The sequence below is a fragment of the Theropithecus gelada genome, chromosome 19 (assembly GCF_003255815.1).
Source record: "Theropithecus gelada isolate Dixy chromosome 19, Tgel_1.0, whole genome shotgun sequence".
NCBI lineage: Eukaryota > Metazoa > Chordata > Mammalia > Primates > Cercopithecidae > Theropithecus > Theropithecus gelada.
The window spans coordinates 6,645,328-6,659,998 of record NC_037687.1 but is presented as its reverse complement, the minus strand read 5'-3'; the positions used below and the strand labels follow the sequence as shown (position 1 = coordinate 6,659,998).

The 14,671-nt window shown below is 48.3% G+C and overlaps 1 protein-coding gene across 1 annotated transcript in view; it reads left to right on the top strand.

Moving 5' to 3' along the window:
- C3 (complement C3) overlaps positions 1–14,467 on the top strand; it is a 44,284-nt gene extending 29,817 nt beyond the window's left edge. The window contains exons 27-41 of the mRNA XM_025366876.1: positions 2,193–2,291; positions 5,500–5,656; positions 6,115–6,278; positions 7,314–7,472; positions 7,625–7,684; positions 7,809–7,899; positions 8,020–8,071; positions 10,201–10,288; positions 10,400–10,489; positions 12,170–12,275; positions 12,814–12,903; positions 13,103–13,186; positions 13,843–13,926; positions 14,012–14,147; positions 14,279–14,467. Of these exons, the coding sequence (XP_025222661.1) occupies positions 2,193–2,291; positions 5,500–5,656; positions 6,115–6,278; positions 7,314–7,472; positions 7,625–7,684; positions 7,809–7,899; positions 8,020–8,071; positions 10,201–10,288; positions 10,400–10,489; positions 12,170–12,275; positions 12,814–12,903; positions 13,103–13,186; positions 13,843–13,926; positions 14,012–14,147; positions 14,279–14,420 (1,602 nt within the window). The 3' untranslated portion in view covers positions 14,421–14,467. The remainder of the gene's footprint in view (positions 1–2,192; positions 2,292–5,499; positions 5,657–6,114; positions 6,279–7,313; positions 7,473–7,624; positions 7,685–7,808; positions 7,900–8,019; positions 8,072–10,200; positions 10,289–10,399; positions 10,490–12,169; positions 12,276–12,813; positions 12,904–13,102; positions 13,187–13,842; positions 13,927–14,011; positions 14,148–14,278) is intronic.
- Positions 14,468–14,671: the final 204 nt, after the last annotated feature.

Sequence of the window (14,671 nt, the reverse complement as noted above, 5' to 3'; positions counted from 1 at the left end):
GTGTTACAGGAGTCACCCCCTTCTCTCTATCCTCATGGCCAGCCCCTGGTCCAAGTAACACTCTCCCTGCCCCTCCTTATTTGGAGACCGTGTAGAAGCCACCTCCTGGGCGTCATCCTGGTGGCCTCCACTTTTGTGGGCTCTCAGACACTCATCACATAGCAGCTGGGGTGATTTTTTCAAATCCAGTTGCATCAGTCCTTAGAAAGTACCGTGGCTCCCTCTATGGCTCTTAAACACAAAACTCCTTTGAGCACTGGTTCTCGAAGTGTGATCCTCAGACCAGCAGCAGCAGCAGCAGCAGCACCCATGACTTACTAGAAATGCACACTTTGTGGCTGGGCTTGACAGCCCATGCCTATAATCCCAGCGCTTTGGGAGGCCGAGGCAGGAGGATGGCTTGAGCCCAGGAGGTCGAGGCTGCAGTGAGCCATGATCATGCCACCGCACTCCAGGCTGGTAACAGAGCAAGACCCTGTCTCAAAAACAAAACACATTCTGAGACCGGACCCCAGACTCACTGAATCAGAAATTCTAGGGGCAGGACCCAGGAATCTGAGGGGTGTGTGTTTATGTGTGTGTGTGTGTATGTGTGTTTGAGATGGAGTTTTGCTCTTGTCACCCAGACTGGAGTGCAATGGCCTGATCTCGGCTAACTGCAACCTCCACCTCCCGGGTTCAAGCAATTCTCCTGCCTCAGCCTCCTGAGTAGCTGGGATTACAGGTGCCCCGTCCACCATGCCCAGCTAATTTTTGTATTTTTAGTAGAGACCGGGTTTCACCATGTTGGCAAGGATGGTCTCAAACTCCTGGCCTCAGGTGATCTGCCCACCTTGGCCTCCCAAAGTGCTGGAATTTCAGGCATGAGCCACTGCACCTGGCCTAGGAATCTGAGTTTTTAAAAGTGCCCCCATTCCTCCAGGTGATGCTAATGTGTGCTGGAGATGGAGAATCACTGCCTCAGTCTCACCTTTCAGGCTTCCAGCCTCCCAGCCTTTCTTTTCTTTCCAGGCTCCATCCATTCATAGGAGCCTTGCTCTATTGTGCTATAGGACCTTTGCACATGCGGTTTCTGCCACCTAGTACGCTAGTCCCTGCCCTCTGTGACAGCTGACTCCCTCAGGGACACTTTTCCCGACCTCCCCAACTGGGTCACACTCCCACACTTCATTCTCACTGCTATATGTCCTCTTCCCCTGCACAGAACTCATCCACTTTATAAGTATATATCTCTTGGCTGGGCGCGGTGGCTCACACCTGTAATCCCAGCACTGTGGGAGGCTGAGGCAGGTGGATCACCTGAGGTCAGGAGTTCGAGACCAGCCTGACCAACATGGGAAACCCCATCTCTACTAAATACAAAAAATTAGCCGGGTATGGTGGTGCATGCCTGTAATCCCAGCTACTTGGGAGGCTGAGGCAGGAAAATTGCTTGAATCCAGGAGGCAGAGGTTGCAGGGAGCCGAGATTGCACCATTGCACTCCAGCCTGGGCAACAAGAGTAAAACTCTGTCTCAAAAAAAAAAAAAAATTACATATATATGTGTGTGTGTATATATATATACACGTGTGTGTGTATATATATGTGTATATATGTGTGTGTATATATGTGTGTGTATATATGTGTGTGTATATATATACACGTGTGTGTGTATATATGTGTGTATATATACACGTGTGTGTGTATATGTGTGTATATATACACGTGTGTGTGTATATATGTGTGTATATATACACGTGTGTGTATATATGTGTGTATATACACGTGTGTGTGTATATATATATGTGTGTATATATACACGTGTGTGTGTATATATGTGTGTATATATACACGTGTGTGTGTGTGTGTGTGTGTGTGTATATATATATATATCTTGAGGATCTGGGTGGACTATATCCATCTTCCCTACTAGAGAAATGCTCTGTGAGGGCGACAGCCTATGTCTGGTTTTACGATGGATCAAACCACTGGACCCATTGTGCCAGCACAGAGGCCCTTCATTGACATTTGCAGAAGGATAAATGATTGCATGAATTAATACTAAGAAGTCTGACCTCCGTGGGGCAGCGGGGTGACACCTACAAGACACTCAGTCCTGCCCAGACCCCCTGATTCTGAATCCGCAGGGGGGATGACTGGCATGTGTGGACATACCGGTGACCCCATCCTTGCTTTCTGCTCTCCATCCCAGGGTGGATTCCGGAACACCAACGAGAAAGACATGGCCCTCACGGCCTTTGTTCTCATCTCGCTGCAAGAGGCTAAAGAGATTTGCGAGGAGCAGGTCAACGTAAGTGCCCCCCGTCTTCCCACCCTACCCTACCTTACCCTATGCAGAGCACAGCCACCTTGGAGAATGAGAGGTTGCCTTCGGGGAATTTGCAGCTCTCCCAGTGCAATAACAGGCATCACTGCAGTCATGTTAATACCTAACATGTATTGAGCGCTTAACTCATCTAATACAGACCCCCTCTAATAGTTTCACATGTTAAGTCTCATAATCCTTTTAGCAGCCTGAAAGGTAGGTTACTCTTATTATCCCCAGTTTGCAGATGAGAGAACTGAGGCACAAAGAGATCAAAGGTGGGGATTCTTTCTGTCTGCTTTAGCATTTTCAGAGGGTTTTCTGCCCATTTCCCAAAGTGCTTTCTACATCATTGCTACGTGATCAGTACAGTTGCATCCTTGCTGCTGCTTTAAAGAAAACTTGGGATACAGAGCTGAGACTGTTTCGTTAGTCCAGAGGATCTTTCAGGTGATTTTCAAAGGGATCCATGACTCCAAACAGGAAACGGTGAAAACCGTTGGCTCATCACTGTCTCTTTTTCCTCTGGTTTTGATTCTGAAGCAGAGAAGCTTGGAAAGATGGGCCGCTGAGAGTCTGGAATGTCTTTGTTGGCTTTATTGTGTTTGTTTGTTTGTTTTATTTTGTTTTGTTTTGTTGTGATGGAGTCTCTGTCGCCCAGGCTGCCATGCAGTGGCATGATCTTGGCTCCTGCACCCTTCGCCTCCCGAGTTCACGGGACTGTCCTGCTTCAGTCTCCAGAGCAGCTGGAATGACAGGCGCCCACCACCATACCTGGCTATTTTTTGTCTTTTTAGTAGACATGAGGTTTCACCATGTTGGACAGGCTCGTCTCGAACTCCTGACCTCAGGTGATCTGCCCGACTCGGCATCCCAAAGTGCTGGGATTACAGGCAAGAGCCACTGCGCCTAGCTGATCGTGGGGTTTTAACCTTTAGCTTTCAAAGTGGGAAGCCGAGGATTACACCCCTAGCGAGTGGCTTCTCCCCTCTTAGGAAAAGAGATGGAGGGGAGGGGCCAGTGAAGAGAAAAACAAACACAGGGCTGTTGCCTCTAACACCCAAGAGGGACCAAGGCCGAGAGAGAGAGAGAGAGAGAGAGAGAGAGAGAGAGAGAGAGAGAGAAGGAAAGTAGCATGGGGGTGGGGGACTGTGGGGTCAGCCACGTCTGACTTCAAATCCTGACTCACGGGCACTTCCACCCTTAAGCCTCACTCAGTATGTGCATCTGTAAAATGGGGATAATAAATAATGATCTCTGTATTTTTAGGCCTCTGAGTTGTCCCGGATATAACACACTTGTGACCTAGATTATACAAAAATTCATGGGGAATTTATGTTCAGGGTCCAAAGATATCAAATACAGAGATGAAGGTGGCCTCAGGGACTCTGCCAGGATGCTTTGCTCCTCTCTCCCATGTCCCTCATTCTGTTCTTGGCCAATAATTAGAGAACATATCAGATCAAGGTTAGGGCCGCCATATTCCCAGGGAAGGACTCTGATTGGCTCAGCCTGGGTCAGAAGACTACATCTGGACCAATCAGCTAAGGACAGGAAGTAGGTCTCAGTGGGCAGACATGGCTGCTTCCACTGTGGCCACGTGAATGGAAGGGAGAAGTTCTTACCAAAGGAGTGGATGTCAGAGAGGGAAGTGGGCAGGAAAAAAATATTTGTTTCTGCTGCAGCATGGCAGCATTGTAGTAGAGTATAGCACAGGCTGTGAAACCAGACTCCTGGGGTCAAGAGTGTGCTGTAATCCCAACTACTCAAGAGGCTGAGGCAGGAGAATGACTTGAACTAGGGAGGCAGAGGTTGCAGTGAGCGGAGATCACACCACTGCACTCCAGCCCAGGCAACAGAGCAAGAATCCATCTTTTAAAAAAAAAAAAAAAAAGTGTTAAATTTACAGGAATTTTTCAAGCTGGTCATTAAATATAACTATTATTAAAAACTAAGTATTAGGCTGGGCACAGTGAGCCTGTAATCCCAGCACCTTGGGAGGCCAAGGCCTGCAGATCACCGGAAGTCAGGAGTTCAAAACCAGCCTGGCCAACATGGCAAAAACCCTTCTCTACTAAAAATTTACTGGGCGTGGTGGAGGGGGCACCTGTAATCCCAGCTATGCAGGAGGCTAAGGCACAAGAATCACTTGAACCCAGGAGGCAGAGGTTGCAGTGAGCCGAGATTGCACCACTGCATTCCAGCCTGGACCAGAGCAAGACTCCGTCTCAAAAAAAAACAAACAAACAACAACAAAAAAAACCCAGCCAACCAACGAAACAAACAAAAAAACTAAGTTATAAAACTTACAATTAAATAAATTCTATTAAACACAAAGGTTAGAAACACTCAAACTCATCAGTTCTTACGCCTTACTCCCATAATCTATATTCTTGGGGTTATTTATGTGTATTGGATTTGTGTAGTGAAAATGCTATATAATACTGTGCTACTGCAAAGCTCTTCCCAACTCTACATTCAATGATGCCATATTGGTAGCTTGAAATCAGTGATGGAAGTATTTACACCATGGAAATGAGGAAACGGTACACATCATGTCTTCCTCCATCCCCAGAAGGCTGGTTTTGGATCCTAACTCTGCCACTTACTTCCTAGGTGGTCTTTGCAAAATTACTGTATCTCTCAGGGCTCAGTATTCTCAACAGTTTTTATTAGATTAAATGTGCGGCTATCTGAATGACACAGAGTAAGTGTGAGCTATGATGATGAAGAAGATGATGATAATGACTGGATGAGGTGTTCACAGTGGTGTACCGAATCTGGCCCATACCAGTTTATGAGTGACAATTTGGAGAATGTCTCTCCAACACTTTGTTCAGTGATGTCACATTGACACCGTGAAATTGGTCCTGGTGGGGGTATGTACACGACAGAAATTGTCAATCATTATAAACCAAGGATCCGTCACCCCTCCCACTGGAGAGCTGGTTGTTAAACATTTACCAGCACACCATGGGGTACATGGATTTCTCCAGATACATAATAGATATTCAGCAACAAGGCAGCTCATGGTGGCTAAAATATCTGGGAAATCCTCAAAAACGGACAAATCTAAGACAGATATATCCCAAGGACAGAAATCCCTGATTCTCAGGAAGTCCTGCTCGTATGATCCTTACTAATGTGACAGTAATGCCCACGTGACCAGAGAATCTGATCCTCTTTCTCATAGAGCCTGCCAGGCAGCATCACTAAAGCAGGAGACTTCCTTGAAGCCAACTACATGAACCTACAGAGATCCTACACTGTGGCCATTGCTGCCTATGCCCTGGCCCAGATGGGCAGGCTAAAGGGACCTCTTCTCAACAAATTTCTGACCACAGCCAAAGGTGAGGGATGGCCTGGAGGGGTGAAGGGAGATGCATGGCTGAAGTTTAGGGCAGGAGATACTGAGCTGGGATGCATGGCTTTTAGCTGAGCTGGGATGGATGACCCTAAGGCAAGCTGGGATGGATAGTCCTAAGGTACCAAGCTGGGATGCATAACCCTGAGCTGAGCTGGGATGCGTGGTTCTAAGGTTTAGCAGGTCCTCATTGTAAACCACACAAGAAGGTTTGTTGCATCATTCATTCAACAAATGCGTATTCAGCATTCATTTCAAAGGGAGAAGTGAGAGTTGATGAAACGAGAGAGGCAAGGCAGGAGCCAAATAACTAAGAGCTTTGAATGTCAGCCAGGACACCCAAACACCAGGAAATCTAGCATGCATCTCTTTCTGAGCTTTCTCTGAGCCATCCCCAGGCTGGACAGAGCAGTGAGCACTGGGGATGGGGTATCCTCTTTGCAGATAAGAACCGCTGGGAGGAGCCTGGTCAGCAGCTCTACAATGTGGAGGCCACATCCTATGCCCTCTTGGCCCTACTGCAGCTAAAAGACTTTGACTTTGTGCCTCCCGTCGTGCGTTGGCTCAATGAACAGAGATACTACGGTGGTGGCTATGGCTCTACCCAGGCAAGTGGCCTACAGCCCCTAGGCACATGCATCCCTGTCTCCTGTGGCTTCCCACCGGCCTCCTAGAGAACACACTGAGGCCCCACGAGGCAGTTCTTCTTTCCCACAAGCCAGTGTGATTGGAGTGGAATTGAGAATCAGTTTTCTTAGTTGCAAATCCATCTATAGGTTCTAGAATACAGTCTGGATACTCCAAGCTGTGTGTTGAGCCTTCTTCTTGCCCCAGGTGTCTAGATCATGTTCTCAGGGCCCAGGTTCAGGTCTAAACCTCTCTCTCCACCTGGTGGGTTCTAGACCAGGTTTCCAGTTCCACTAGGCTCACAATGTTACTCTGTCTCACTGGTGGGCTCTAGACCAGGTTCTCAGTTCTACTATCTCACAATCTTACCCTGTCTTGCTGGTGGGTTCTAGACCATGTTCCCAGGTATACCAGACTCCCAATGTCATATTGTCCCACTGGTAGGCTCTATACTATGTTCCCAGCTACCCTAGGGTATTATGCAAACCCTGTTCTAGGCCATGGTTGCAGTAACTTCAGGCTTCAGCAACTTCAGGCTCCAGTTGACCTCCTTTCTTTCTGGTGGTCTGTCAATCACGTTCTCAGTGTTACAGTGTCATTTTTGGGTTGTAGATTATATGCTCAGTATCCTCTGGCCACAGTTTTATTCTCTTTTTCATGAGTGGGTTCTAGACATATTCTCAGTGTCTCTAAGTCCTGGCCTGACTCTATCCTCTTGATGGGTCTAGACCACATCCTCAGGGTTGCTAGACCTTCAGTCTCACATCTGGACTTTCTGGTGGATTCTAGACATGTTCTCAGCATCTCTGAGTCCTGGTGTAAGTTTCTGTCCCTTGGAGAGTTCTGAACATGTCCTCAGAGTTCAATAACCTCCAATTATTACTCCTGCACTCGCTAGTAGGTTCTAGGCAACTTTTTGATGTCCCAGCTCTGATTTGAACCTCTTTATCCCCCACTGGATTCTAGCCACTTTCCCAGGCTCCCAGATCACCATCTTTCTCTCTCGTGGGTTCTAGGCCACCTTCATGGTGTTCCAAGCCTTGGCTCAATACCAAAAGGATGTCCCTGACCACAAGGAACTGAACCTGGATGTGTCCCTCCAACTGCCCAGTCGCAGCTCCAAGATCACCCACCGTATCCACTGGGAATCTGCTAGCCTCCTGCGATCAGAAGAGGTACAGTCACCCAGCCAAGCCCCCCTCACTCTTGCTGTCGCCCTCTACACCAACCAGGATTTACTGGGAATCAAGAGGGAGGAGAGGTGACCATCACAGGGAGTAGAAGGCTTAATTCCCAACATGCTGTCTTCTCTCTTTTCACTCTGCAGACCAAGGAAAATGAGGGTTTCACAGTCACAGCTGAAGGAAAAGGCCAAGGCACCTTGTCGGTAAGGAACAGAAACCCACACCTGCCTGGCCCACGCCCCTGTGCCCCAGAGGGACCATCTCCTCTTGTCCTCAGTAGTCCTAGTCCTGTGGGATCACATTGTGTCTCCTCTCCCATCTTACCAGGTAGTGACAATGTACCATGCTAAGGCCAAAGGTCAACTCACCTGTAATAAATTCCACCTCAAGGTCACCATAAAACCAGCACCGGAAACAGGTAAAAGGAATCAAGGCCTTATCTGTCACCTTCCTCCTACCCCTTTTCTAATTTCTTCCCCCTTCCTGAATCAACACACAGGTATACCCTCTCCCATCTTTCTCTCTTCTGTGTTTCCAGAAAAGAGGCCTCAGGATGCCAAGAACACTATGATCCTTGAGATCTGTACCAGGTAAGAAGCTAGGTCACTGGGGTTCATCTTGGCCATCCCTCTATCTCTAGCAAGAATTCTTGCAAATAATATCCATGATATTCAATACTTACCAAGTACAGTGTGTATCTGATACTGTTCTATGTATCCACCATAAGGTAGAGAACACAGATAGTCCTTGCTTTGCGTGTCAATGTGAGACCACAGCAATGACCATGTAAGTTGAGACTGTCAAAGCATCTTAGCAGCAATCAATGGAGAAAAGTACACTATCATTCCATGACCTTTAAAGTTTTCTTGTTTTCTTTTGAGAGAGATAGGGTCTTGCTCTGTCAGCCAGGCTGGAGTGCAGTGGCACAATCATAGCTCACTGTAACCTCAAACTCCCTGGCTTAAGCGATCCTCCCGCCTCAGCCACTCAAGTAGCTGGGACTACAGGCGTGTGCCATGACACCTGGCTAATTTTTATTTTTTATTCTTTCTAGAGGCGGGGCCTCACTGTGTTGCCCAGGCTGGTCTCGAATTCCTGACCTTGAGCATTCCTCTGCCTTGGCCTCCCAAGGTTTTGGGATTACAGGCATGAGCCACTATGCCCAGCCTAAATGTTTCTATTATAACATTTAAAATTATCATACTGCCAGTTATAAAGATACAGGAAAATGAAAGACATAGTAAGATGAGTATTTGACTACACTGTAATTTAAAACATCAGAACGTTGAGATGCAAGGTGTATTTTTTTTTTTGTATGACACTTACAGAGAGTGCTTTAGTTCAAAAAATGCTTGCTTTCTTCTCTTTGTATAATTTACAACATGGAGTAAACATCTTTTCTATGCCTTAGTACATTGTCTTGCTCCTTTCTAAGTTTGGATCAGCTTCCAATATTTTATCCTTCGAGCTTTCCATGTCACAAAATTCCTCCAAGAGTTCCCTTAAAGTGACTTTTTATTCTATAACGAACCTTCCTCTGGGACATCTTCATCCTTTTTGTCCCCATGACCTTCCTTATTTATGCTAATACATTTGCCTTCACTGAGTTCCTCTACGCCACCTATCTCTCAAATGGCAGCAGGGTCAACATCCCCATAGTCTGCTATTCTTCGATAACTCCACTTATGCCTTCTTTGAAGTTCACTTCTGGCATTATCACTTTTCATTTCTTTGCTGCATTTTTATCTTTGTTGGCCAGTTCCCTCTTTTGGTGATACATTGTTGTAAAATCTCATGGGAGTTAGCCACCTGGAGACAGGGAGGCAACACAACTACACAGTTTGCTGTCTGTGCATAAATTGAAGAGCAGAAGCTCAGTGACCAATCACTGATGGACTTTGAAAGGAGTGACAGTAATTGGCCCTCAATTATGATGCTCATCTTTTATTTACATAGTGATTTCTAGACTGAAGAGTTAGCAACAGAGTTTATACCATATGCAACTACTCATGATCAATATACCAAGGTACTGAAAGTGAACCATGTCACTGGGCTACTAGTGTTATTAAACTGAATCATGCAAAGTGAGGGCCGCCTGTATTCTTGCCTTTGTTTTCTAGAGCTGAAGCATGGAGGGGGTCAAATCATGCATCCAGTGTTATTTAGAGCTGGAATTTGAATCTCTGCAGTTGGGTTCAGAGTCTGAGCTCTTAATCAATCACCTTGACCATTACATTACCTTACTTTTTTTTTTTTTTTTTTTTTTTTGAGACGGAGTCTTGCTCTGTCGCCCAGGCTGGAGTGCAGTGGCGCAATCTCGGCTCACTGCAAGCTCCGCCTCCCGGGTTCACGCCATTCTCCTGCCTCAGCCTCCCGAGTAGCTGGGACTACAGGCGCCCGCCACTGCGCCCGGCTAATTTTTTTTTTCTATTTTTAGTAGAGACGTGGTTTCACCATGGTCTCGATCTCCTGACCTTGTGATCCGCCCGCCTCGGCCTCCCAAAGTGCTGGGATTACAGGCGTGAGCCACCGCGCCTGGCCACATTACCTTACTTTTTATTTCCTTTGGGGAAATGTTTCCTAAAAACTGTAACGCCCCTCTGTGCTATTGTGGGGGAATCAGAGGTCTCAGTGCCTGACCAGACCTCCTTGTCCAGGAACAGACCGTTGGGGCTGACCCTATCTTGGAACCCAATGCCCTTCTTTCTGCACTATCCAGGTACCGGGGAGACCAGGATGCCACTATGTCTATACTGGACATATCCATGATGACTGGCTTCGTTCCAGACACAGATGACCTCAAGCAGGTATGAAGGGCTCAGGAGCTGGGATAAGTGGAAAGGAGCCTAGGGTATGGAAGAGGCTGCAGGTAGAGAGGGATCCAGGAGGGATTTTTCACAGGCTCCACCTTTCCCCAGCTGGCAAATGGCGTTGACAGATACATCTCCAAGTATGAGCTGGACAAAGCCTTCTCCGATAGGAACACCCTCATCATCTACCTGGACAAGGTAAGACTGCATCATCCTTCCCTGGGAGGCTTCCATGGGCACCTTGACCTCTATCTGGCTGGTCTTTTCTTTTCCTTTCAGCTTTTGTCTTTGGGTCACACTAGCCCTAGGCTAGAGGAGACAAGGTCTGTGTTGCTGGGCGACAGGAGAAGGAGCTTGTAAATTGAGGGGGTCAACCCAGCATCTTCTATAAACATGTCATCTTCTGACCATTGACCTTCTGCAGCTTCTTATCAGAGTCTTAACCAATGAAAAAGAGCCCCTTCGAATTTTTTTTTTTTTTTAGTGCTTTGTAGACAGAAAGGTCTTGCCTTGTTCCCTTGCCCAATCCTGACCTTTGTTTCTTTTTTTGCATCTATTTCTCTCTTCTGTTGTTTTCTTTCTTTCAAGAGACAGGGTCTCACTCTGTCACCCAGGCTGGAGTGCAGTGTCTTGATACTGGCTCACTGCAAAGTCAAATTCCTGGGCTCAAGGGATCCTCCTGCCTCAGCCCCCTGAGTTGCTGGGATTGCAGGCCTGCGACACTGCACCCAGCTAATTTTTAAAAAATAAATATTATGCTCTTGTACCCAGCTTCTTTTTTTTTTTTTTTACTGCAATTTTGATCTCCCAGGCTTACATGATCCTCCTGCCTCTGCCTCCTCAGTAGCTGGGATTACAGGTGCATGCCACCATGCTTGGTGAATTAAAAAAAAAAAAAAGTTTGTAGATATGGGGTCCCACTATACTGCCCAGGCTGGTCTTAAACTCCTGAGCTCAAGTGATCCTCCCACCTCCGCCTCCCAAAGTGCTGAGATTACAGGCATAAGCCCCTGGTGCCTGGTCCCAGCTGAATTTTTGTTCTTGTTTCTTCATAAATATTCTGTGTAAGTACCCAGCTGATTGTTTTATTTTTTGTAAAGATGGGGTTCTTGATATGTTGCTCAAGTTGGTCTCAAACTACTGGCCTCAAGCGATCTTCCTGCCTCAGCCTCCCAAAAGGCTTGGATTCCAGACATGAGCCACCACACCTGCCCTGTCTTCTGTTATTTTCTCTCCATCTGGCATTCTCTTACTCTTTCATCTCAACCATGATTTGGGCTTTCTCCTCTCCCTTCTCTATTTCTTCCCATTCTCCTATCCCCATGTCCTCCCTGCTAACTCCTGATACCCACAGGGCCCCTCAATCCCATTTTAGTCAGCTTAGGTAATGATAGCTACTAAAACAAAACCACTAAGAATATGGGGTCTTAACACAACAGACTTGTATTTCTCACTCATGTGAAGTCCAGTTGGCGTGGGAGGTAAGGAAGGGTCCCTCTGCTTCATGCAGTCACTCAGGGATCCAAGCACCTTCCATCCTGTTACTCTGCAATGCTTCGGATCCTTTGTAGTTCTCTGCAGGATTCCTTCATTCTAGATGAAAATAAGATTGTGTATGGGTTGTTTTTATGGGTATAGATAGCAATTTGTTGGCCAGAGTTCAGCCACCTGGCCACACCTAATTGAAAGAGGAGCTGAGAAATGTAGTCTCGCTGTGAGTGTAGGAAGAAGAGTAAATGGATTTGCTGAATTGTTCATTCATCTTCGCCACTTCCTCCTCTATCCTTCAATTTCTCCACCACTGCCTCAGTTCCCAAGACCCAATGCTGGACTCCCTCCCACATAACCCCACTGACCAAGCTCCTCCTTCCCCCTCAGGTCTCACACTCTGAGGATGACTGTATAGCTTTCAAAGTTCACCAATATTTTAATGTAGAGCTTATCCAGCCTGGTGCAGTCAAGGTCTACGCCTATTACAACCTGGGTGAGCAGCCAAACTAGGGCCTGGGGTCTGATGTTTCCAGGGGCCTGAGAGTCCCAGGTATATATGAATTGTGGGGATCTGAGAATGAAGGTCTAAGGAGTCCAGGGATTTGAGGATTAGTAGTCTGGAGGTCCCAGGGGTCTGAGGGTCCCAAGAATCTATGAGTTGGTTCTAGGGATCTGAGAGTTGGAGGTCTGATGGGTTCAGGAGTCTCAGGGTCCTGGGAATATGTGAGTTGCAAAATAAGGGTCTAAGGATTCCAGGAGTATGAGGGTTGGAGGTCTGAGTGTCCCAGGAAACTATGAATTTGGGGTCCAAGGGTCCCAGCCTTCTGTGAGTTGAGAGTCTAAGAGGCTCAAGGGTCTGAGAATCCCAAAGATCAGAAAGTAGAGGGGGTCTTGGGATCCAAGGGATCTGAGGGGTTGAAAACCTAGCATCTCCAGGTCTGAAGACTGAGAACTGGGGATCTGGGCCTCCCAGGCATGGTCTTGGGAGGGAGACCCTTATCCTCTCATCTTCGCGTCACATCTGCCTGCAGCGGAAAGCTGTACCCAGTTCTACCACCCGGAAAAGGAGGATGGAAAGCTGAACAAGCTCTGTCGTGATGAGCTGTGCCGCTGTGCTGAGGGTGAGTTCCCTGGAGCCGGGAACAAGTGCAACTGAGCAAGACACACTTCCCCAGGTCGTCCATCCCATGACCAGGGACCCCCAAAGTCATACCCAGGGGATACCAAGAGGGGTAGGCTTCCAGGGTTGGCCACACCCATGGGCAGCAGGCCCCAGATAAGGAGTGGGACTTAGACCCCGTCTCCACCCCCACCTTGCAGAGAATTGCTTCATACAAAAGTTGGATGACAAAGTCACCCTGGAAGAACGGCTGGACAAGGCCTGTGAGCCAGGAGTGGACTATGGTGAGTGGGTGATGGGCGGGGTCACGTGTGTTTGGCTGTGTGTGTCCAACTGTGTGGTGGGTGGTAGGTGTGGTTGTCATGGTGTGGCTTCAGGCTGTGGGCGTGGGTGACTGTGTTGTGTGTGTGAGCAGGTATTGTGAGGGGCCGTGATTGTGTGGGGAACCATGGCTGTGAGTGGCCTGGGTATGCCTATGTAAGGAAAGGTGGATGTGGTTGTGTGCATCATTGCGTGTGTGGCCATGGTTGTGTGAGGCTGTGGTTGTGGATGGCAGCGAGTGTGAGGTCCTGAAGTTCTGTAGATGACCATAGTTTTCGGTGGCTATGATTGTGTACATGGTTATGCCTGTGGCCATGAGGCTGCAATATTTTGTGCACATGAGTCGCTGTCATTGCATAGTATGAATAGTATGTTACTGTTATACTTTGTAGGTGGCTGTGACCTCTGTGCATGTCTGTGGGTACAACTGTGTGTGGATGGTGACATGTGACCCTCTACGGTTGTGTGTGTAATGAGGGGTGGGCCATAGTGTGACTGGCTGTGATTCTGCAACTTTCCCTTGGGGGAGAGAGCCACGTGCCTGGGTGCACCTGCAAACCAGGGTGCCCCTCATAGTCAACCCAGCCCACCACCCACCCTGTTCGCCTCTCCCCCACAGTGTACAAGACCCGACTGGTCAAGGCCCAGCTGTCCAATGACTTTGACGAGTACATCATGGCCATCGAGCAGATCATCAAGTCAGGTCAGGTTCAGCACGCTGCCTTCCGCGGCTTTCTCCCTGGCTTCCTCCCCACGGCTCAGCTTCTTCCCTCTCCCCTCCACTCCAGGCTCGGATGAGGTGCAGGTTGGACAACAGCGCACGTTCATCAGCCCCATCAAGTGCAGGGAAGCCCTGAAGCTGGAGGAGAGGAAACACTACCTCATGTGGGGTCTCTCCTCCGATTTCTGGGGAGAGAAACCCAAGTGAGTACTCGCCCCGCGCGTGCGCGCGGCCGTCCGACTGCCCCGCCCATGCCACGCCCACATCATGACCACGCCCCCCATGCACCACGCCCACGCCACGCCCCTTCCTGACCTGCCATTCCTCCCTCCAGCCTCAGCTACATCATCGGGAAGGACACCTGGGTGGAGCACTGGCCCGAGGAGGACGAATGCCAAGATGAAGAGAACCAGAAACAATGCCAGGACCTCGGCGCCTTCACCGAGAACATGGTTGTCTTTGGGTGCCCCAACTGACCACACCCCCCTTCCCCCACTCCCAATAAAGCTTCAGTTATATTTCACGTGTCTGGAGTTCTTTGCCAGAGAGCAAGAGACTGAAATCCCCAGCCGCCTCACCTGCAGCTCAGCTGCATCCTACCTGAAACCTCACCTGTTCCCACTGCATTTTCTCCGGGCGTTCACCTGCGAGTGTGCTGACTTCTTTATCCAAGCACCACGGACCTGCCTCACCTGCACATAGCATGCACCTGCACCTCACCTCCATT